Source organism: Nicotiana attenuata, chromosome 1, assembly GCF_001879085.1.
Source record: "Nicotiana attenuata strain UT chromosome 1, NIATTr2, whole genome shotgun sequence".
In the NCBI taxonomy this organism is placed as follows: domain Eukaryota; kingdom Viridiplantae; phylum Streptophyta; class Magnoliopsida; order Solanales; family Solanaceae; genus Nicotiana; species Nicotiana attenuata.
Window position 1 is genome coordinate 51,193,461 of NC_031989.1, and position 25,685 is coordinate 51,219,145.

A 25,685-nucleotide genomic window follows, 5' to 3' on the forward strand; every position below is an offset into this window, starting at 1 on the left:
GAGAGGGAGAAAGGTTATTATATATGGAGTGTCTGATAGTGAAATGACGTACCGACATTATTGTAATGGAGGGAAATTTGGGATCGCGGACGTCCACGTGTAGTAAACTGGAAGGTGGAGATGGGTTTCGCATCTCTTGACAAATGGCAGGTTCTAGAATTATTCTAGGCCTTTAAAAAGATTTTATTTTCAACTTCCATTTACTACGTACTATTCCCTCCGATTCACAATAAGTGACCAATTTGTTTTTTTATTTGGGTTCAAAATAAGTGTCTAGTTATGTAATCAAGAAAGAATTCAATTTGTTTTTACAAAATAATTCCTATGTACATATCCTTAAAAAGTTTTCTTACTCCTCACATTAAATGTTTAATTAGGGGTAGTTTAGTCATAGTAGGTATTTTTATATAGAATTTAGTATTTTCTTAATGGGCGTGCTAAAAGCAAATTGGCCACTTATTGTGAACCGAAGGGAGTAGTAGTTTCTTTTCTTTTTCTCGATTTAATCATCTATTATTCAAACAGTGAACTCTTAAAAAGACGCTAGCACGGTATAACCAGTTTTCGGACTGGTCATTCAAAAATAGCTAGCGTTTACCAAGTCAATGAAAATTAGCCACATTTTTTCTGCAACAGAGACCAGTCTAGCATAATATACTGAAGTTCGGTGCACCTGTGTATGAACTTCCAGCATATTATGCTGGAACTCCAACACACGGAAAGTTCCAGCATAATATACTGGAGATTCGAGCACTTGTGTATGAACTTCTAGCATATTATACTGGACCGGTATACTTTGCTGGAACTCTGGTATATTATGCTGGAGTTCTAGTGTACTTATGCTGGAACTCCATCATATTATGCTGGAGTTCCAGCATACTTATCGTGGAACTCCAGTATAATATGCTGGAGTTCAAGTATACTTAAACTGGAACTCCAGCATAATATACTGGCGTATTTTTCGGGTTTTGAACAGTGTTTTCGCTCAGATTTATCTTTACATGAAAAGTGGCTAAATTTCGATTACTTTTGAAACTGGGCTATTTTTGAACGACCACTAGTAAATCTAGCTATTTTTGAATTTCTCCCCATTATTTTGTTAAAATAGCACGGTGTAGCAGTTTTCGAACTGGTCATTCAAAAATAGCAGCGTTTACCAAATGAATGAAAAATAGCCACTATTTTGCTGCAGCATAGATCGGTCCAGCATAATATACTGGAGTTCGGTGCACCTGTGTATGAACTCCAGCATATTATGCTGGACCGGTATACTTTGCTGGCTCCAGTATAATATACTGGAGCACCGGTGCTCCAAACTCCAGTATATTATGCTGGACCGGTATACTTGCTGGAACTCCAGTATATTATGCTGGAGTTCTAGTGTACTTATGCTGGAACTCCATCATAATATGATGGAGTTCAGCATTACTTATCTTGGAACTCTAGTATAATATGCTGGAGTTCAAGTATACTTATGCTGGAACTCCAGCATAATATGCTGGCGTATTTTCTGGGTTTTGAACAGTGTTTTCGCTCAGATTTATCTTTACATGAAAAGTGGCTAAATATCGATTACTTTTGAAGCTGTGCTATTTTTGAACGACCAGTTGTAAATCTTGGTATTTTTGAATTTCACCCCATTATTTTACTTTTTCTTTTTTCCGGCCCATTGGCTCCTCGAGATTTCAGCTTATAAACAGTACAGCTATTGCTGTTTCTGGTAATAGTTTAGGAAAGTTGGGCGCTGAAGTGACCAATCCCAATACTATATTAAGAACTCACGTGTATATTGTCTCCACGTTTTTGGATCGTTTAAAGTTCCACTTGATTTAGGATAGGATTGTCAACCACCATTGCCACCCTATTAGGAGGCAAAACAAAGTGGGGATTTTTACGTCCTATAACAAAGGTTAACACCTTATTTATTTTAAATAAATATCATTTAAAAAAAATTATATTTTATAGATACCTTTTAAGGTTTATAACAAAATATTTAATTTTGGTTACCTCCTAGCCCTAAGCCACTAAATACGCTATTCAGTTACACTATTTTCTTTCTCTCTCTACTTTGATACATCCCATTCTCTTCCCCATTCCCTAAAAACACGATGTTCCATCTCAAAATTTCTCTCATCCACACTATTTTCTTTTCACTCCAATCAATTCTTGCACCGAATTGAATATCACTAAACTCATGGCTTAATTCCCTATACTTCTGATTGCTCAATGCTTTCAAAGGTGAATTATAAATAACTCTCTGCTTATCCCTAAAGGTGAAGTATAAAGAACTTTCTTTATGTTCTAAGCACGCGACGGTATCTTCCTGAAATGGGTCGAGCTTGAAGGGGTAGGTTTTTGCCATTTCGCCGTTATAGGAAGGGTTTGAGAGGGTTCCGTGGATTGTTTCGTCGTTGTTTGAATTGTATTGCTACGGCGGATTCGCCGAAAATTAGGGTTTGTTCTTGAACAAAGACGACGAAGTTTACGGGTGAGCAACTTGATTTTCTGTTAATATATTTCAATGCATTTTCATGTATTTCATTGTATTCATTGTCTTTTTTTTATTGTAATTCAATGTATCTCGTTGTATTCCATATATTTAATTGTATTCACTGTCTTTTTTTTCATTGTATTTCAATGTATCCTGCTGTATTCTATGTATTTTATTATATTTACTGTCTCGCCATATGCCATGAACGTATGCATATGTTTTTTTTAATTATATGTATTCAGATGTATTATATAATTTCTGCGAAGATTTCTATGTTTTTGGTGTATTTTTCGGTTGAGTATCTTTTTTATAACTGAAAATACAAAATTTGTGTGTTATAATTGAGTTTTTGAGTTATATTAGGAGTCTATTATGTTAATTGATTCACTTTCCGTTTTAAAAACAGTGTAATCCCCTATTTCACGCCGTGAATACAGTCTAATACAATAATCTGTCCAGCTGTAATCCCATGTTTCACTCCATGAATACAGTCGAATACACTCAAATACAACAATTGATTAGCTGGACTTCCCTGATTCACGCCTATTTTTGCTACTGTATTCATGAATACAATAGCTTAAATACATCAAATACATCTTATAACCACACAAAAGGTATCTATAATCCGTAATATAGCAAATGGTATCTATAGGTGGCTAATTACTACCAAAAGATAGTGCTTTATGAAAATTTTTCAACAGTATAATTTAGAACGAACCCATCGGAAAACATCTTTGCTGAATTTTCTTGTATCCCCCGTTTCCCTGTCGAGAAAACAACCATCTAATACATGTAGATGTTGTCAGATAAAACCGGATTCAACATGTCCGAGCGGACTTGGATGCACAGCACAAGTTTTCATAACTCTGCTCCTCGAGGTTCAAGGAGATAGAAAAGAAATCACCTAACAATATGTTTTTTGCGTATGCTAGGATGTAAACCTTAGTCTCACATAGTATTCATTCCGTTTCATTGACCTTAGGCCAAAGCCTTTGGTGCTCAAGGGATTCAAGATTTTAAACAAGCAGTCATAAAGTATCACTATATTCATCACTCTTTACTCACAAAGCATGCAAATTTCATTTGAAGGCAACAGTCTAAACAAAAAAACAAGCTATTTTGAATCCTCGAAATACAATCAGCCATTTTCATAGGGGGGGGGGGGGGGGGGGGGGGGTAAGGATCCCTGATAGGAGGCAATAATGGAAGTTACATTAAAAACATACAACTCTTGCTTCGAGTGAGACTCAATGCCTTACAAAACTACTTGTGGTAAATATTCCAAACAAATCAGCATAGCATATTCTAAAAATCATGCGCAATGGCTCAAAGACACTGCCTAGTCAAGCCATCTAGTGATACCATCTTCTCCAACCGCTGCTAGTACTTCAACGCGTACATCCAAAACGGCCTGCAGGTTGCAGTGATGACAACATCAAATATAGGTATTTCTATAGTGGATGATAGAGAATAAGCTTTATTAAATAACTGATTCTTACGACAGAAGTAGTATTTCACTCGATTAGAACTGGAGTTCTAAAAGGAAAGGGGTCAGGTAGAGATGTTTTGGAGAGAGTTTTAGAAAAAGGGAAAAGAGATGTTCTGGGACATTGTTACCAAAATAGTTACAATATGTGACTACTATAAGATGGGGCAGGAACGTAGTTCTCAATTTCTGAAGCTGAACGAGAACTTACCAGAGGATTCCTACAGTTCACTAGTCGACATTCTTCCATAGTACCTTCAAATGTCCAGCTTTCCCAAACATCAAAACTGTGACTCGCAAATACAAATTCCATCCTCCTATTTATCTGCAATATCAGGGTCAGGGTGAAACCACAGCTTTTATGTGATACAATAAAATCAAGCAAGGTGGTAATCCACAAAAGAACGGAGCAACAAATATGGTGCATCTAATTCCCATTGAATACCTGTATACGTCAACCTCTAACATTGACAAATTTAGAACTTTTCCAGCATAAAATTTCCCTCAACCTTTGGAAAGAATAACTTCTTAGCCGCAAGTGTTGGCAACTTGTCATAGGAAATGAATTTCTATCATACTCAACTATTGATCTAACTTCAACATGGAGAAAGTATTCAATATACTACCAAAATTAAGGACGTAGAACAAGAGCACTTTGAAAGCTACAGCATCTTTGCGGTAAGGGGTAAAAAAGCATATTTCTACATATAAAATTAAAAATTATTTTGATGAAATAAATATAAGAATTACTAATCCCACTTGGCCCGGACACCGATAACTAAGAAAAATAATTACTCATCCACACTTTATACTTAATTATTTATCCAAGTGAAATAACACGTAAGTGATCTCAAACTTCCAGTTTCTAGCATGCGTAGAAGCAAGAGCAACAACTTAAATTTATAAGCTTTTGCAGTTTCTTAATGGTTAAGCACAATAGAACCCCAAAATACTGCACCCAGAGTTAGCATAGCTCAAGGATGTTTTATGACAACAAGTACAGTGATAAACATACCTGTAATAACTTCCCACCAGCAGTAAATGATCTCAACCCAATTGTATCCTGAAATAGAGCCTCAGCTATTAAATGTGTTCGCAAGCCATTCATTTAAGGAAATATTTTTGAAATCTCGCACAAAATCTTCCCATAAAACGTGTTTAAATGTTTTCAAGAAGTTTCTGCAAATTGTTTTTTTTTAACTATTGTTTTTTCTGTAAAAATGGCTTGATGGTGCTGTCCAAGAAAAGTTCTTCTACTCACAGAACACTCACATCTAAAGAGATAAACTATGACCATCCAAACATAATTTCTTTTTTGCAAAATACTTTTTTTTCAAAACATCTTCCAGAAGTCGTCCAAATGGAAAACCAAATTTCTTATCAGCATACCTTGCTTCTAAAAACCACAAGGAACTGTGCTGCTGGGTCTCTTTTTGTAACATCTGACATTGTGTCGAGGAACCAACCACCCCCTTTCACTCTTTGTCTGGAGACATGCAAAGCAGGGTGATGTCTTGCATGTAAAGCTATGATATAACCATCCTTCAGCAGTTCTGCAGATTTTCTGCTGAGATCCATGCCTTTTTTTGGGAGCTGCTCCCCTGATGATTCCAGTATTGATTCAATTGGTGTCTTCCTACCTCTTAAATCTTCTGGAGAAGCAAAACGCGAACTGGAACTCACACCTTGATCTGTTCCGCTCATCGTAGCACCATCTTCATGGTGTGATGTACTCTCCTTTTCAAATGCCAAAGAATCATCTACTTTGTGCTGTGATTTATGGCGTCCATGCCGCTTTTTAGCCTTTTTACCTGATCGGCTTCGCTTTACTTCAGATCTACCAGAACTATTTTGAGATACTATGGAGCCTTGAAGCTGACTAGGTGATTCCCTTGAGTCATTCACTAATCTTTTCTGAGAGTTCTCTGCAACATCTTCAATGGGTTGATGACTAACAGAAACCTGCAATGTGCTTTCAACATCTTGTATTTGGTGTCGTTCGTTTTCATACCCTATCTCGCTTTCTTCTTCATCCTCAGATACAGAATCCTTTGGAGCAACACCATCCAAGAAGAATGATTGCAGCATAGAAATTGCTTTCTCCCTTATTTCCATCCACACTTCTTCACTATAATCTGCGCTGCGTGGCAGTATCAGAACATTGGGCATCTCCCTTACCTAATCCAAAGATACATCGACTTCCGTCAATTAAAAAAATCTAATAAAGACTATATTTAACATTGCATATTCCTGATATCAAATTAATATAAATCCAAGAACCCAATGTGACAAATAGATACCAACAACAACATTTCAAATCTCCTACTAATAATCATCAATCCTGCCTCTACTGAAAACAAAATGGTGAAAAAAGAAAAAAGGACTGAACACTCCTTGAAGTCCAAGGGTAACTAAAACTTGAATTCAAAAAAGTAAATCTACTAAGAGCTCCACGCACGCCAAACCAGACCCACACAAATATCAGAAATTACAAAGTCTTAGTTAAATGAGCTCATAATGTCACATAGTCGATAAAGCTTCTTGCAAACAACTTCACTTAATACCATACAATAAATATAACAATGTGAATATTCTAAATTTTGAAGAAGCTACTTTTGGTTAGTAATTAATTCGGAAAAGATCTAATACTATCAACACAGCTCTATCAACTGTTAGGTAGCTTACACATATTACAATCATAAATTTTCCAGAGTTTCTCGTTCTCCTTTCTTCTAGTAGCTTAACTTAGTAAAAGGCAAAAAGTTATAGAAAATAAAATAGATTTTCACAATAGTCCAGTGAATTATCAAAATCAGGGGTCGTTTGGTAGGATGCATTAGATAAAATAATGCATGCAATTAGCTTTGTGTATTAATAATACCATGTTTAGTACACTTTTTGAAACTATGCATTAGTTATGCAAGCATTAGTTATACACCCTATTTGGTATTATCCTATGCATAACTAATGCATAAGAAACCATGGTATTAACAATGCAATGTGTTTTAATGCATGCATTAGCTATGTTAAAGAGACAATTGTCCTTCAAAAATTATGCTTGATTAAAATATGCTATTACATTAATGCAAGTATGAAATAATCAAGAAAGTGGACATAAAATTATATCCTTAGTAAATAAATAAATACTTAGCAAATTTTTTATTTATAAATAAATATTCAGTACTACACTACAACATGGGTAGACAAATCAAATAATTTTTTTAAAACCTTTTTCATATAAAAATATTCCTCAACATATGTTTCTTATAAAAAGATAAAGTGATGGACTAGTTATGAGGGTATTTTTGTAAAGGCGAAATACATAGTTTACCCATCCACCTTGCACTCAAATCCCTGTTACACACCTGTTGACCACATGTATAACTTTACACACCAAACCTTTCAAATGTGTGTCAATTACACACTACTTTTGACCCGTCTAGTTAATATTCAATGTTGTGTATACACGCGCTTATTTAAATTAACAACAAACGATTCTTTAATTAAAATGGACAACCCGACCCTTTTTTTAATCTCGACCCAAAAGATCCGACCCGATCGATTAAAAACAACTCCTCGGCCAGATTAACAAACATAATTCCATTTTCACCAAAATATTCTTCAGCCCTAACCTTTGAAGGCGACTCCGACGAGAACACGTTTGGTATTTGTTGTTGTTACTTTCGTCATTTTCAAATTAGTATTCTCATTTTAGGTTGTTCAACCGTTTTGATTTAGATGGGTGGGTCAAAAAAGTTAGGGTTTATTTGGACCCGAATTCTCCATTCAATATGAACCCTAACACGAGAATTGATAGAAGAATAATTGTGTATTGCACTTTAATTGAACAAATATAACCAGCTTGAAAATATTAGATGTGGAAGGTGAAGATGGGGGTTGGGTTTTTCTCAAATTGGTTCCTCTTAATTTGAAGAAGATGAAAATGGTTGCTTTTAATAAGAAGAAGACGAAGAAGTGGGCATTAGGGTTAGGAAAATGGGCCCAATCCCAATAATTAGCCGTTGTAATTTGTCAGATAACTTTTCACGCGCCGCATTGGTCGTGTTTCACACGTCTTAGAGGCTGGTCAAAAGTAGTGTGTAATTGACACATATTTGAAAGGTTTGGTGTGTAAAGTTATACCCGTGGTCAACAGGTGTGTAACAGGGATTTGAGTGCAAGGTGGATGAGTAAACTATGTATTTCGTCTTTTGTAAACAAACAATTCTTTTAGAAATTGTGCAATATTTTAATACATCAAACCAAACAATGGATAAGAAACATTCAGCATAATTAATGCCAACATAACTAATGCAAGCATAACCAATGCCAGCATTACTAATAGTCTAATACACCATATTCAGCATTGTTCTTATACACTACCAAACGACCCCTCAGTGTTTAGGAAGGACCCCCAAATTTGATAGTGAATAATAGTCAAAAAGCTATTTACTCTTAAACAAGTATATCTCTAGAAAGTAGAACATTGCCAAAAAGTCACGAGTAAGGCACAACCCTAACTAGGTTAAAGGCTTTCAAATACAATAATATAAAATATTACAAGGAAAAGAAATAACAAAAGAAGAAAAAAAAAAAAGACAGCCCGGTGCACTAAGCTCCCGCTATGCGCGGGGTCCGGGGAAGGGCCGGACCACAAAGGTCTATTGTACGCAGCCTTACCCTGCATTTCTACAAGAGGTTGTTTCCACGGCTCGAACCCGTGACCTCTTGGTCACATGGCAGCAACTTGACCAGTTACGCCAAGGCTCCCCTTCAAATAACAAAAGAAGATAAAAGGCGTCATAACCTTGTCATCCTGAATAGAAGATGAAATGTCAGCTCTCTCACCCAACTCCAACTTATGGAGCATAATAACAAGAGAAAGGAGTTGAGGGAAACTTCAGAACAACTAACCAACTCAAAAGCGCCCAGAATCCCTTCCCCTCACCATTAATCTCTCAAACAAGTGTTCTGGAGGGCAACCTCCTTGACAAAGTAAGGATGACTGCTATACCACACCAGACATGTTCTGGTTGCCTCATTGTATATAAACCAGGTGGTGTCCGCTCTACTAGTTACGAATGAGAATCACTATTCACTAGCAAGCATTGGAGTATTGGACTTAGGGCTATAACACTTAGATTACAACTCATTCTCGGTGCTTCAAAATTAAATCAATTTATATATGCAACCCAATTTCACTCTCAAAATTGGAGAGCAATATCCATCAAACAAGCAAGATTTCACGGTGAAGTAACTACCCACTTTCTTCATAATTTCCTAAATGAGTGTCCATTCCTATAGGTGTATGAATCTCAGAACAAAACCAATTATTACCTGGCCTCTCACTCTTTCTTGCACAAAAGAAACGACATTTTGACGAAACAGCATTGTTCAAACTTCAAAGATGGAAAACTTAGTCCCACCATCATTTACTAGCAAGCAAATGAGAGAAATTCAACGGAAAAAAAAAAAGCTGCTTATCCAAATATAATCCTATCATTCAATCATACCCTAAGACTATTCATCATACCCATGCTTCCATCCATTGTGGCCCTTCAGCACCGTCCAAAGCACAGCCGGCAAGGCCTCCATCAATTAGAAGTTGTTTGACAGCACAATCATCTAACAGTTGGCTGCTACCGGTATTAACAAGAAATGCCCCTGCATGAAATGCTCAACAAGTCATCCCCCTGGATAGTGGAAATGGGTGATCGGGGCAACAGGGAACTACTTCAAATACATATCCAGAGCAAAAATTACCAGGCTTTAAATGCTGCAAGCAATCTGCATTGATAATTTGAACTGTTTCATTTGTTAGAGCACAGTGTAACGATATAAGGTCACTTGCAGCAAGTAAGTCATTTAGGGTATCCATTCTCCTGGCAGCAGGTGGAAATCTAATGGAGTGTCTGCTCACTTTACCATTTCCCTGTAATCATTTAAGAAATGAAACCTTTGTTAGCATGCATTGATATTAAACACTAATACTTATCTCAACGATCCTTCACACTACTGTGATAAGCTACGAAAAATCTACTCAATTAAACCGAAATCAATCAACTTTCCTACTTCATCAAAACAGAGCAGGATCATGTTGATTAATTGATTATATTTCACTTCAGCTACGAAAATTTAGCCAGTAAAGTTGGAATTTTAACGGAAATACTCTCAATTTCGCTACCTCAACATCAAAATAGAGCACGCTCATGTTGAATGCTAAACTCCGAGTAGCCAAAGACCTTGCCGAAGCAGATCTACCAATAATTCCCAGTACAAGGCCACGACACCGGCGCATTCCACGACACAGCGGCTGAACGGAGCCAAGCCAGCCGGAAGCCGATAAGGTATGGCGAGAGAGGAGATGAGTACGGCGGAGCAAACCGAGGATAAGCGCCATAACAGTATCCGCCACCTCCTCAGCGCGGCTAACGTCGACATGAACAAGCCGAGAGAGACCGAGGTCGGAAGCCAACGCGGAGTCGACGGCTCGGTCGGAGGATCCGAGGCAGAGAATGAGCTGCCACGAACGGAGACGGCGTTGCGCCGCGCGTGGGAGGAACGCGAGTGAGTGAAGAAGTACGGCTGTAGCTGACTCGATCCGCGCTTCCGCTAAGCGGCTAAGAGGCACGTGCTCGATGACTGCTATACCGGAGAGGCATTCTTGTTCTAACGCTGTGTCTTCGATGCAATTGAGAGTAATGACTAGGGGAACTTGCTGAGTAACCGACGACGACGTTGTCTTGTTGTGGTACGCCATTGTTTCTGTCCGGAGGAGATCTGGATGATAATGTTGTTGCTCGAAATGATTAAGGACGCCGGAGAACGGCGGCGAACATTTCCGTCTTTTTCTCCGGCGAATTTAGAAAGCAATGAGGTGTCAGTTTTTGCCTAGAGTGTTGTGAGAGACCCTAGTCTTCTCTATCACTTTTTTTGTGTCACACTGGCCCCGTGACTTTCTCTTTTGTTTCAAAAAAGCCTTTATTAATTACCTTATTTCTCAATCAAGTCCCTAATCTGCAGGAATATACCCGCAACGTGATGGAATCATCGCCTGGATTTATTTTGGATAATTGCTGTTGTTTTCTTTCCTCTTTTTGGGTTTAGTTGAAATTTGAAATATTGCCGTTTAGACAGATTTTCGGAAATGGTTTTAAACAATGGAAATCTTTTATCTGAGAAACAAAATGCGTTTTGAATTTATTTATTTTCAAATTGTTTTTTTTCCTTCTGGGTTTCCAGATTCTTTTTTTGAAAAAGCAAAAATTTGCTCTTCATCTATAATTATGAGTGCTAATTGCAAGTTCACAAGTTGTTTCACTCCTAATGTATTTTTTATGCATCTCACCATTAGATTTAGTACAATATCTAGCATTATTTAGCATCTAAATTTTTTTCAAATGTATCATAGTAAGAAACAGTTCACTAATTCTTAATTTTAGTTATTCTTATTGTAAATTCAAACTTTCCAATAGTTTGGGATGGAAGTTAATTACTCTTTACAAATACCCATATGTTATGAAATTTAGCTCAAAGTAACAATATAGAACAATAAAATAGACAACAATGTAGAGAGGAAGAGAGGAGAGAATCTTATTTCTTCTATGTATTCAAGTGTATACAATGTGATGCCAAAACCCTCTATTTATAGGATTACATAGAGGCATACAAAAGAATGTCATAAACATGACATTACACATTTGAGATCATGGAGGAAGATCGTGGGGAGGTTATGGAGGTGTGGGAGTTACAACTATAATGGTGAGAAGTAGTGGGAGTTATCTACATAATGGAGAAGAGTAGTGGGAGTAACTTCTTTAGGAGTTATAGACATCCACTACAAAATAATATTTCATAACACTCCCCCTTGGATGTCTATAGATAATGTGCCTCGTTAAAACCTTACTAAGAAAAAACCCTGTGGGAAAAAATCTTAGTGAAGGAAAAAAGAGTACACATATCTTGTAATACGCATTATTTGCTGCCTCATTAAAAACCTTGCCAGAAAAATCCAGTGGGATAAAGTCTTAGCTAAGGGAAAAAGAGTACAGCGCGTATTTTGCCTCCCCTGATGAAAACATCACTTTATTCTTCGGAGACGACGAATTCCAAGCTTGTATAACAACTTCTCTAATATTGAGATCCGCAATGTCTTGTGAAGAAGTTTGTCAAATTATCACTTGAACAAATTTGTTGAAAAACTTTGGTGAATGTGCTTTATTTTGTCTCCTTCGATAGTCCTTCTTTCAATTGATATAAGCAAACAACATTATCTTCAGTATTATTAGAATCTTCTCTTCAAAGTCAAGTCATACGTCTGTTGTCTGTTGAGACCCTTGCTTTATCAGTTGCTTATCTTGGCATGACTTGAATAAGTATCAACAATTAACTGCCTTGTAATATGATAATATGTCAGTACTCTCACATGCAAATAGAATGTTTGAAGAACGAACTTCAGAAAAATGCCTACATTTGCATAACCAACAAAATATTGGCGATATTTGTTAGAATAAACAAATCTAAATCAAGTATTCCTTTTGAAATATAATACTAATTGTATTCCAATATCTCCACATTGAAATAAAACTATATCTTGCTAGCATATTGTTATACTCATGGTTCTAGCCAGATATATTAGTGCACCAATTGCACTAGACACAAAAATAAATCATGTACGCCATGATCGCTCTAATCTACATAAGGATCTGCCGAAGATTTATTTAATAAATTTCTTGGGAACCTTAATATGCTTCAGAACAATTTAAATCATTCAAGGATTTTCATTATATGCATATCAAATATATTGTCAGACCCCCCCACAGGAGAACATGTCTCCTAATACCAGGATATTTACGAAAATTTTGTGCCACAAGTCGTCTTTATGTCTATCGACTTGATTTTTCATTTCACTTTCAGGTGTGGGGACTATCCGTCCAACTTCACATTTTTCAGGTGAAGTCAATTTCATTGCATATTTTTTATTTGGCCAATCATTTATCTGTCCAAATTCCATGACAGATTTGAGCTCAAGATCCTCGTTAATATTAATAATATTGAGCGCTACATTATACTAACAACATCGTCAACGATCATTTTACATCGGTTCCATCATCGCATAATAAAGACATAACTTATCGAGATCTCATTATTTTCAGGTACTTGAGCCTCTCCCATGAGGTCTTATAAAATGTTATGTCATGGTGCTCTTATAAAGCACTTGCCTCCTTATCATGACCATCTTGAACATTTGCTCCTCTCCTTCTTCAAGGAGTTTTATCTTTGGAACCGATTAGTCTATTACGCTTCAAGAGTTCCATAGACTAGTCCATCATGGACTTTATTCTATTTGGAGCATTAGTAGCTGAAATATGACATTTAGTTTGGGTCAGCAAATGCGCATGGAAATATTTTGCAAATGAATTATCACTTGAACTTCAAGTTCATATTTTCTTGTACGAGGATCTAATGTACTCATAATAATTCATTGCATGTACTTTTTTTTTTCAACTGCTCATTTTCTTCCCCTAATGTTGGGATCACCAACACATATTCCCAACCTTCATTGAGACCAATCTTTGTGCATTGTGGTGGCACAATTAAATCATATAGTACATCCATATTTCTAGATGAAAATATTTGGTTCCTGACCCTGAACCAATTGTGATGGGGAGAATTTATCATAACTTGTTGGCTAGATGCGTACAAGTGCTGTTGTATATTAAATAATATACTTAATACAAAATTTCTATTTGGAGTTTTGTTCTCATAACCAATGGTTTAGCTATAATTGGAGGCATACAATTTCTGCTAAACCAACTTGGATTTAAACCAGCATTATCAAGATAAATTATCATAATATATATTCTGGAACTGTGCTCTAATAATTTGAGCAAACAACCTTGCAAAAACCAAAGTGCAAGTTGATAACAAACGCACATGTGACCATACAATCGATGCATCTATTAAAATCATATAATAGTAAACGATCCACATGGCAGGTGATTGGGCCCATACATATATATCACCTTTTATTCGTTCCAGATATCAAGGCATTCAATCCCAACCTTAACTGGTATATCATGAGAAAAAAAACATCACAAGAGAATTCTTAAAGAATCTTCTATTTCTTTAATATATGCCAATGTGAATTCTCAATCAATTTTCACATCATAATTGAACCGGGATGGTCAACCGGTCATGCCAACTAATATTTGTTTCAATAAACCTCTAGTTTACTTATGGCATGTGATTCCATCATGATGCTTATACATCTGTAGTACAAATAGAAGAAAAATCGGGTAACCTTTCATATTTACCCGGTATGAATATAGTAATATGAAGATATTCAATCTTCCTTTCATTTATAGTCTCAATATGCCAACCACTTTGGCTAATATATTTGAAACTCAAAAAGTTCCTTTTTGAGACTTACTACCACCAATGCCATGAATAATTTTATTTATTCCGGTAGTAACAAATTCGCTCTTTCGGAGCTCTCAATAATTTTGTACTACAAGATCTTTTATACCACCATCTAAGTGGTGAATTTTTCCTCCACGAAAAAAATTATCTTATCATTGTCACAATCGAAAACGTTATAGACAAGACTCATTTCTTGCTTTACTTTTGCCTTCAATAACTTTTTATAAGGCATGGTAAAATATTTTTGGCGTACCACGTGTACGCGACCAATGACATATTCATGTAACCATATTGTAATATTCATTATCTTTATTTCTCTCAAACCTCCCTTAGAGGTGAGTTGTGGTATTTATCCAACCATGCATAAGCACATTCTTATGCATAATTTTTATCACATATATATTTCAGCATTTACTTTCAGGAATGAGCCTGCATTTACAATGCTTATCACAAGTCACATTTTCAACGAATGGACTATAATCATATGAACGTGTCTCGTATTAACAGACCACATTGATACATATTCCTTCACCTTTGAAGGACCATTTTGAGAACCCTTATCGTTCTCCTTTTTTACTCAGCATTTTTACTTTCACTTTCACTAGCCCTAAGTTCCAGATTTTTGCACTTAGCTTTCAAAATCACACACTCCTTAGACAGCTGTTCCTTTTCATTGTTTAGATCCTCAGATTCATCAATGAAATCCAGGAGTAACTCAGATAGCCTTTCTTTAGACAAAAATTTAATCTTGTCTTTGAGATGAATTATACTTACCTCAGATTCCTCATCGGATTCTCCAATTGCCATAAATGCTTGTTCATCTCCATCTTCACCCTCTAAGTCCTCATCTGAGCTTTCTCCCCAGGCAGCAACCATAGCCTTTGTTGATCCTTTGTTCTTCTTGGGTTGAACCTGTTCCTTCTTCATGTTCCATCGTTCAGCTCTTTCCTTCTTCCATTCAATTGCCCATTGAGGGCAGTTTTTGATGTGGTGATCAGTCTTCCCACACTTGTAACACCCCTCATTGGTTTGTTTTTCAAGAACCCTTGGTTTGCTGTAGCTTCCACTTCTTGAAGGACCCTTTCCTTTCATTAGGTACTTCTTGAAGTCCTTTGTGATCATGGTCATTTCATCCACCTCTAGATCAATACCTTCAGTGACTCTGAATGCTAGGGTCCTTTCCTTCTTGTGTGCATCCATCTTCATGGTTTGCCTTCTAAGTTCATAGGCGGTGAGATTTCCAATTAGCTCATCCAACTTAAGAGTGGCAATGTTCTTTGATTCCTAAATAGCTGTGATTTGCTTTCCCAAGAGGCTGACAGAATCCTTGTTAAAATCTTCTCAACTTTGTCTTCTTCAAGAATAACCCTTCCAAGAGACTTAAGTTCATTTGTCACCGTGGTGAACCTTGTATACATCTCTTCAAGGATAACCTGCTCTGACACCAATTGATGATTTATACTTCAATACCACACAAGAGGGGGGGTGATTTGTGTGGTGACCAATTTTTTGCTTAAACTGATTATGGAAGGACCTGGTTCTTCTATGTGTTCCTTCTGCTACTGTTGCGGAATAATAAATGTAGAAAGTAAAGAACACAAGTATTTTTACGTGGAAAACACCCGGCTCTAAAGGTGAAAAAACCACGACCTACTACTCAGTAGGATTTTCCCCAACACTTCACTAAATCACTGAGCCAAAATAGCATTTACAAAACTCTTTGTAAACCTAAGGATTACCTCTAATCCCGATGTAGCAACAAGCCTCTAACTGTTGCGACAACTTCAAGTAACTCTAACTTGAATACTCAAAGTACCTATTACAATTGCTTCTAGATAAAGCTGAAAGGTACAATATGAAAACACCTACTACAATTGAACTAGAAATAAAGAAAGACACATAAAACTCTTTATGGAGCTGGTTCTTCAATCTGGTTCATGTAGCTTCAGGTTTGCACACTTGAATCACACACGAACTGCTTGCAAAAAACCTTGCTATTTTTGCTCTCAATTCACGTTAACTTCTGCGTTTTTGTGCAACACATGTAATGTGAGAACATCCTGCAATTTATAGAGTTAGTAGATGAAGAAATAACTAGAGTTCTGATGCGACTCTTCCTTGGTGGAAGAGTTCTAGTTGATCTCAACTTCTAACTCCTTCCCTATCTTGGATAATATTCTCCTTGAGTAAAGAGTCCTTCTCCTTATCAATTATATAACCTTTTCGATCAGGAGATATTAAATACACCAAGTTAAGCTTATCTCCTTCACGTGTATCCCACATGCTCGAATCTGCCTGTTTTTGTGCACCTGAGGGATGGACCTGAGGGATGGACCTGGTTCATGCCTGATCTTCCTTTGTAAATCTTCAAAATTAACCTTCACTTGGGCCAACAATCAACACCGCACCAAGTCCAACACGAGATGCGTCACAATATACTATATATGGCCCTGAACTTGTGGGCAATACCAACACCGGCGCCGTAGTCAAAGCTGTCTTGAGCTTCTGAAAGCTCGCCTCACACTCGTCCGACCAATTGAACGGCGCATTGATCTGGGTCAACCTGGTCATCGGGGCTGCTATAGATGAAAACCCCTCCACGAACTGACGGTAATAACCCGCCAAACCCATGAAACTCCGGATCTCTATAGCTGATATGGGTTTAGACCAGTCCTTGACTGCCTCTATCTTCTTCGGATCCACCTGAATACCCTCTGCTGATACAACGTGACCCAAGAAGGCAACTAAACTCAACCAAAACTCACATTTCGAAAACATAGCAAACAACTAGCTTTCTCTCAGAGTCTAAAGAACGACTCGAAGATACTGCTCATGCTCCTCTCGGCTGCGGAAGTAGATCAAAATATCATCAATGAAGACAATCACGAAGGAATCCAGATACAGCCTGAACACTCGGTTCATCAAATCCATGAATGCTACAGGGGCATTTGTCAACCCAAATGACATCACTAGAAACTCGTAATGCCCGTACCGAGTGTGAAAAGTTGTCTTAGGGACATCGGATGCCGTAATCCTCAACTGATGGTAGCCAAATCTCAAATCAATATTCGAAAACACTTTGGCACCCTAAAGCTGATCAAACAAATCATCAATCCTCGGCAATGGATACTTGTTCTTGATGGTGACCTTGTTCAACTGCCGATAATCTATACATATCCTCATCGACCCATCCTTCTTCTTAACAAATAACACCGGCGCACCCAGGGTGAGACACTAGGTCTAATAAAGCCCTTGTCAAGCAAGTCTTGTAGCTACTCCTTCAATTCTTTCAACTTTGGTAGGGCCATACGATATGGCGGAATAGAAATGGGCTGAGTGCTGGGAGACAAAATTGTTATTCAGTCAAGCTAAAATCAAGTTCAAGAATGTGATTATACTAAGTTATAATTCTAAGTATTAACTAATTTATGAAGCAGTAAAATGATTTTTATGTATTCATTGTACACAAATATTCTGGGGTTGTGATAGATTCACCAATCTTATTGTGTTCTAGTTAACTCTCTCTCTCATACAATTCACTCATGGTTGCTAATTAATAGATAATTCCTCTCATAGCCTTCTCCCGAAGTACTACTCGTCTATTCAAAATAGATTAACGCCTATATTCCTATAAAATCAATCTATTAAGAACGCATTAAGATTACGATATTTAATTAAGCACGGTGACTAGGTATATCCCTATCCTAACCACAAATTCGCCCTCCCTAAGGGTTAAGATCATGCTCTTTTCAATTCTTCTCTAACCTAAACACGGCTTTCCCAAGCATAGCATAGATAGTAAATAGAACCTAACTGCTGGCCAGACAATTAAGCAATTAATCACAAAATTGAAGAAACAACCATATATTAGTGAATTATAATCGAGGTTAAGTCAACGTTAAACAACAATATTCATGGCTAAATCACAACCCCAGAACAATGGATTTTTAGCAACTCATGATACTAGCAGACAATTGCATAAGTTTTGAATAATTGAAAATACTAGAAAAGATGAAGAAATCTAAGATGTTCTTGGTCCCGGATGTTTCTCGTGTGTATTTTTCCTCCAAAGTGGCGTCTCCTTCACAAATAAGTTTAGTCTTGCTTTTATACGTGTCGGGTATGTCTAGGGCCGAAATAACCTTGTACCGGGCGAAATTGGAGAAAGTTCGCGTCACTGGCCGCCAAATTTCAGATTCTGTTTCTCGCGCCACAGGTAGGGCTGGGCGCCACCTGTGGCGCTGAAATGTCCAACTTTCCTGTTTTTGTCCGTTTTGGCTCTAATTTTGCACATAACGCCCCGGATTGCTCCCGGATCATTCCTACACATAAAAACACATCAAATTAACATAAATCAACACATTTCACATCCTAAATCCACGAAACAAAAGTAAGATATGAGGTGATATACATACAAATATATATACTTTAAGTTAAACATCACCAACCCCGAGATGATGCTGTTATGGGTTTGTAACAGAAAAGCAAGATTACAGCACCGTCCCTAGGATCACGACGTAAATTTTGGAATAGATTTGTACGAGTTTGTACGGATTTGTACTAGGTGGTTAGACAGTTGTCCCAATAAGATTCCTTGCTAAAATTAGAAATGTACCTTATTTAGGGTTCCCCTACTATATAAAGGGGACCCCAATCATTTGTAACGATCATCAATCATTGGCAAAAGAATATACTCTCTTACTTTCTTACTCATTACTCATCAGAATTATCTCTTAACTTCATTGTCTTTATTTTACTGTTCTTGTTGACCTACCTCGAGGCCATCATAGCTCGAGGTCAAGATTTGCTCAAGCACTGGTTTGATTCAACTTACTTCTTTAATTTATACATTTATTTCTTGGTTATTAATTAGTATTGAGTTAAATCACGTATCTTTAAAACCATAAACAAGTTTAATTGTTAATCGTATTTCGAGGTAAACAGTTTGGCGCCCACCGTGGGGCTAAAGATAATAGTGGTTGTTTCAGTATTGATTCTGATAACACACGTTATTTTCACACTTGTAGAGTCAAGAATTTTTGTTCTCATGTTAAAACATGTCAAACTCACAAAACGCACCCGTATACGGCGATGATGGTCTTGGATTTCATGGGGAAAACAACAATGTAGTTGCTCCGGGAGCCGGTGTACCACCGATTAACCCTGGGGAAGTACCAAATATGGAACCGATCGATATTAGTTCACACATTGCTTTAAATGCGGATTTAGGCGTAGACCTCGGAGGAAGTATACGCAAGGAAGTCCGATCTGGTGGCCAAGGAACGGAAGGTATAGGAGATGGGGGAGTTAGACTCCAAGTAATATTCGAGATGCAACAAGCTCAACAGGTTGCTATCGCTCAGCTTCAAAGTCAGCATAAAACTCCAAGTGTGGTCGAACCGGAAATCATTCGTCGTACTGAGCCTATGCCAGAAAGATCGAATGGTAATGGCTCGGGGACTGACCCCACGATTCTGAGGATGCTCGAGGAACTCACCAAAAGAATCGAGTCGGGGGAGAAAAAGATTGAGGATAATGAAAAAAAGGTGGAGACGTATAACTCCCGTATTGATCAAATACTGGGGGCACCCCCCGTCTTGAAAGGTTTGGATGCCAAGAAATTCATACAAAAGCCATTCCCTCCAAGTGCGGCTCCGAAACCCATTTCCAAGAAGTTCTGTATGCCAGATATACCTAAGTACAACGGGACGAGCGATCCCCATGAACACATCACCTCGTACACATGCGGGATTAAAGGAAACGACTTAAATGATGACGAGATCGAGTCGGTTTTGTTGAAAAAATTTGGGGAAACTTTGTCAAAGGGGGCAATGATTTGGTATCACAACTTGCCACCAAACTTTCTCAATTCGTTTGCTATGTTAGTAGACGCCTTCGTGAAGGCACACGCCGGGGCGATAAAGGTTGCGACAAGGAAATCAGACATTTTTAAGATAAAACAGAGGGGTGATGAGATGCTATGGGAGTTCGTATCCCGATTTCAAATGGATCGAATGGAATTACCACTAGTCTCGGATGATTGGGCCGTGCAAGCTTTTACACAGGGGTTGAACGAGCGGAGTTCGATCGCGTCACGGCAGTTGAAGCAAAATCTGATCGAGTATCCAATTGTGACTTGGGCAGATGTACATAATCGTTACCAATCGAAGATCAGGGTCGAGGACGACCAGCTGGGAGCCCCCTCGGGTTCAGTTCATCCAAATAGATTAGTAGTCAAGGCCCCGAGAGATATCGATAGGGAACCAAGGCCAAATAGGGAACGGTATCAGCGATATGTTGCAGATCAAAGAAACAACGTCCCGGGGCGCAATCCTCCTCGGAACGATCGAAGGAATGATCGAGGGCAAAATTCTCGGGGACTTATGAGTAAGAGTAGTTTTGATAAACATACTGATCCAGCGAAAGCACCTCGATTATCGGAGTATAGTTTCAATGTCGATGCATCGGGGATCGTATCGACTATCGGAAGGATCAAAGACACTAGGTGGCGTAGACCTATATAAACCGATCCTTATCAAAGAAATCCAAACTTGATGTGTAAATATCATGGCACGCATGGCCATAGGACCGAAGACTGCAGACAACTAAGGGATGAGGTAGCTCGATTATTCGACGAGGGTCATCTTCGAGAGTTTCTCAGTGATCGAGCTAAGAACCACTTCGGAGAAAGAATTGCCAACAAAAAAGAATGAGCAGGAAGAGCCGCAGCATGTAATACATATGATCGTTGGCGAGGTCGATGTTCCACAAGGGCCTATATTCAAACGTACCAAGGTGTCGATTACCAGAGAAAAATAAACTCGGGGTTATGTGCCCGAGGGCATCCTATCGTTCAATGACGAGGAAGCGGAAGGCATTTCTCAACCGTACAATGACGCCCTGGTAATTTCTATTTTGTTAAATAAAATTCAAGTTAAATGTGTTCTAGTGGATCCAGGTAGCTCAGCAAAAATAATCAGATGAAGGGTCGTAGAGCAGCTTGGCCTACAGGACCAAATTGTACCTGCATCTCGAGTCCTAAACGGCTTCAACATGGCGAGTGAAACAACGAAGGGGGAGATAATCCTACCAGTGAACGTGGCCGGGACCATCCAAGATACAAAATTACATGTCATTGAAGGCTATAAGAGATATAACGCACTACTCGGCAGGCCATGGATCCACAACATGAGGGCAGTACCTTCAACCCTTCATCAGATGATGAAATTCCCAATAGTGGATGGTGTGAAAACAGTCTACGGGGAACAACACACTACAAAGGAAATGTTTTCAGTCGATGAGGTGACACCGATACCAGAGTCTTCGGCCTCAAGAAAATCGAGCACCAAAGATAAACAGACGACCAAATAGCAATCACCGTCCTCAGCCTCGACCGAATCGGAGAAACAGGTAATCGAAGAAGAAAAAGAGGATTTCCTTACTCCTCGAACTTTTGTTGTTCCCGAAGAGTCAGACGCAACCAAATCAACGGTCGAGGAGCTGGAACAGGTCATATTGATTGAGTATATGCCCGAGAGAAGGTATACCTGGGAACGAGGTTAACCCCCTAACTCATGAAAAGACTTATTCAATTTCTTATTAATAACATGGATTGTTTTGTTTGGTCCCATTTAGACATGACAGGGATCCCACCGGAAATAACAACATACCGGCTGAGCCTCGACGCCAGGTTCAAACCAGTAAAGCAAAAAAGAAGGCCCCAGTCCAAGGTGAAGCATTCATAAAGGATGAGGTAACTAAACTTCTTAAAATAGGGTCCATTCGGGAGGTAAAATAACCCGAGTGGTTAGCCAACGTAGTTGTAGTTCCAAAAAGGGAACAAACTTAGAATATGCGTAGGTTGTAAGTATTTAAACAAGGCATGCCCTAAAGACTCCTTTCCACTGCCTAACATCGATTGCATGATCGATGCCACTGCTGGCCACGAGATCCTTACCTTTCTCGATGCCTATTCCGGGTACAATCAAATTCAAATGAACCCGGAGGACCAGGAGAAGACCTCGTTTATTACTAAGTTCGGAACATACTGTTACAATGTAATGCCCGTCGGGCTAAAAAATGCTGGAGCTACATACCAACGCCTAGTTAACAAAATGTTCGAGGGACATATAGGTAAAAATCAATGGAAGTTTACATTGACGATATGTTGGTTAAGTACCTGCGCGCAGAGGACCATTTAACTCATTTGCAGAAAACATTCAAAATCTTGAGGAAGTACAACATGAAGCTTAACCCAAAAAAATGTACCTTCGGGGTCGGTTCGGGCAAGTTCCTCGGCTTCATGGTATCAAATCGGGGAACCGAGATCAACCCAGACAAGATCAAGGCCATCGAAGATATCGCTATCGTAGATAGTGTGAAAGCCGTCTAAAGGCTAACAGGACGGATAGCCACCTTGGGTCGATTCATTTTGAGGTCATCAGATCGAAGCCACAAGTTCTTTTCCTTACTGAAAAAGAAAAATAATTTCGCATGGACCCCGGAATGCCAGCAAGCATTGGAAGAATTGAAGCGATACTTATCGAGCCCACCTCTGCTTCACACTCCGAAGGTAGATGAAAAGCTTTACTTATATTTAGCAGTGTCCGAGATAGCGGTAAGTGGGGTACTAGTTCGAGAAGAGCAAGGTATGCAGTTCCCTGTCTATTACGTAAGTCGAACTTTAGGAGATACTAAAACTAGATATCCACACTTAGAAAAATTGGCACTTGCATTAATAAGCGCATCTAGAAAGTTAAAACAATATTTTCAGTGTCACCTCATATGTGTGTTAACCACTTATCCTCTTCGAAATGTTTTACATAAGCCCGAGCTATCAGGACGATTGGCCAAATGGGCCGTCGAACTTGGCGGGTACGATATCGAATATCAACCCCAAACAGCCGTCAAGTCTCAAATCCTAGCTGACTTCGTGGTTGATGTTACGCCGACCCTCGTACCCGAAGTGGAGAAAGAACTTCTACTAAAATTGGGTACATTATCGGGGGTATGGACCCTCTTCACAGACGGTGCCTCGAATGTGAAAGGGTCCGGGCTAGGCATTGTTTTGAAGCCACCTACAGGTAATACTATTAGACAATCTATTAAAACTTCTAGGTTGACTAATAATGAGGCCGAGTATGAGGCCATGATTGCAGGTCTCGAGCTAGCTAAAAGCCTGGGGGCAGAAGTCATTGAAGCCAAGTGCGATTCTCTGTTGGTGGTGAACCAAGTAAGCAAAAGCTTCGAAGTTCGAGAGGATAGGATGCAAAGATATTTGGACAAGCTGTAGGCAACCTTGAACCACTTCAAGGAGTGGACTCTAGATCATGTGCCTCGAGAACAAAATAGTGAGGCCGATGCACTTGCTAACTTGGGGTCATCAGTTGAAGAAGATGATATTATCCCGGGGACTGTCATCCAGTTGTCGAGATATGTGGTCGAGGAGGGTCATGTCGAGATAAATTCTACAAGTTTGACTTGGGATTGGAGGAATAAGTATATCGAATATTTGAAAAGTGGAAAGCTCCCATCGGATCATAAAGAGTCAAGGGCTCTACGAACCAAGGCTGCTAGGTTCACATTGGATGAAGATGGAACATTGTACATGAGGACGTTTGATGGACCATTGGCGGTGTGCTTAGGGCGGGGGAACACCGATTATGTTCTGAAAGAAATCCACGAAGGCACTTGTGGGAATCACTCCTGCGCCGCGTCTTTGATTCGCAAAATTATTAGAGCAGGATATTACTGTGATAGCATGGAAAAAGACACTAAGGAGTTTGTTAGAAAGTGTGATAAATGTCAAAGGTTTGTACCAATGATTCATCAGCCCACAGAGCAACTTCACTCTGTCCTATGCCCATGACCTTTCATGAAATGGGGAATGGACATCATCAGCCCTCTACCAATGGCCCCAGGTAAAGCTAAATTCATTTTGTTTATGACTGACTAATTTTCTAAATGGGTGGAAGCACAGGCCTTCGAGAAGGTCAGAGAAAAAGAAGTTATTGACTACATACACATCATGTGTCAATTCGGGATACCTGCTGAAATCGTATGTGACAACGAGAAGCAATTCATCGGCAACAAGGTAACGGAGTTCCTCAAAACACACAAAATAAAGAGGATCTTATCAATACCGTACCACCCGAGCGGGAACGGACAGGCCGGATCAACAAACAAAACTATCATTCAAGACTTAAAGAAAAGGTTGAACGACACAAAAGGAAAATGGAGAGAAGTTCTACATGAGGTTCTTTGGGCATATCGAATGACATCGAAGTCCAGCACAGGGACAACCCCGTTCTCTTTAGTATACGGCTCCGAGGCCTTGATTCCAGTCGAGGTCGGAGAACCCAACGCCAGATTTTGACATGCATCGGAGGAATCAAATCACGAGGCTATGAATACTAGCCTCGAGCTATTAGATGAAAAACAAGAAGCTGCACTTGTTCGGATGGCCGCGCAGAAGCAAAGAATCGAGAGATATTATAATAGAAGGACCAACATTCGACACTTCGGAATCGGGGACTTAGTTCTACGCAAAGTCACTCTCAATACTCGAGACTCGAGTAAAGGGAAATTAGGCCCGAATTGGAAAGACTGTACCGAGTCATCGAATTTATCGGTAAAGGATCTTACAAGCTTGGCACGATGGAAGGCGAATAATTGACAAACAATTGGAATGCATCACTACTGAAATGGTATTATTGCTAAGGTATGACCTTCTCCTTTTTCCATTTGCATTTAAGACTAACTCATTGCAGATGTTTGATCGAAGACGTCGGGGGCACCCTTATACACGAAGAAATTAGGTTTTAAAGCACGCGTTGCACTCTTTTTCCCTTAGATCGGGTTTTATCCCAAATGGGTTTTTCCGGCAAGGTTTTTAACGAGGCAACAATTATGTGCTACCTAAGGAGAATTCAACAGTATCCAAGGCTTCTTTTCAATCAACCTCGAATACTGGGGGGCATCACCCTTGGAGGTTATATTTTTGAGGAAAATACTCCACGCCAAAAAGGGCCTCGATAGGAAAACTTTATAATAGGCCAAACGGTCAGATGAACCGTGTCCATATAGAATAGTCGAGCCCCGATGGCATAAGTGTGCGCATGTATGAATTATTCAAAGAAGTATTCTTTCTATATCAAACACTTTGTGTCTCAAAGAAATTTGCTACTATACGAGCTCCATACTTGTGATTCAGTGAAAAATGGCTCAAGGGCCAAAACGCAAATACACCTCGAATACTCGGGGACTGTCATCGACAGTCAACACATT

At 38.8% G+C, this 25,685-nt stretch overlaps 1 protein-coding gene across 1 annotated transcript; it reads right to left on the bottom strand.

Moving 5' to 3' along the window:
• Window positions 3,548-10,944, bottom strand: LOC109226500 (C-terminal binding protein AN). Its single transcript, XM_019391276.1, has 7 exons — window positions 10,162-10,944; window positions 9,741-9,909; window positions 9,511-9,641; window positions 5,367-6,155; window positions 4,993-5,040; window positions 4,189-4,302; window positions 3,548-3,902 (listed from the first exon to the last, which is right to left on the bottom strand). Exons 1-7 carry the CDS (start codon window positions 10,735-10,737, stop codon window positions 3,831-3,833), a joined length of 1,899 nt encoding a protein of 632 aa, XP_019246821.1. The 5' UTR covers window positions 10,738-10,944; the 3' UTR covers window positions 3,548-3,830.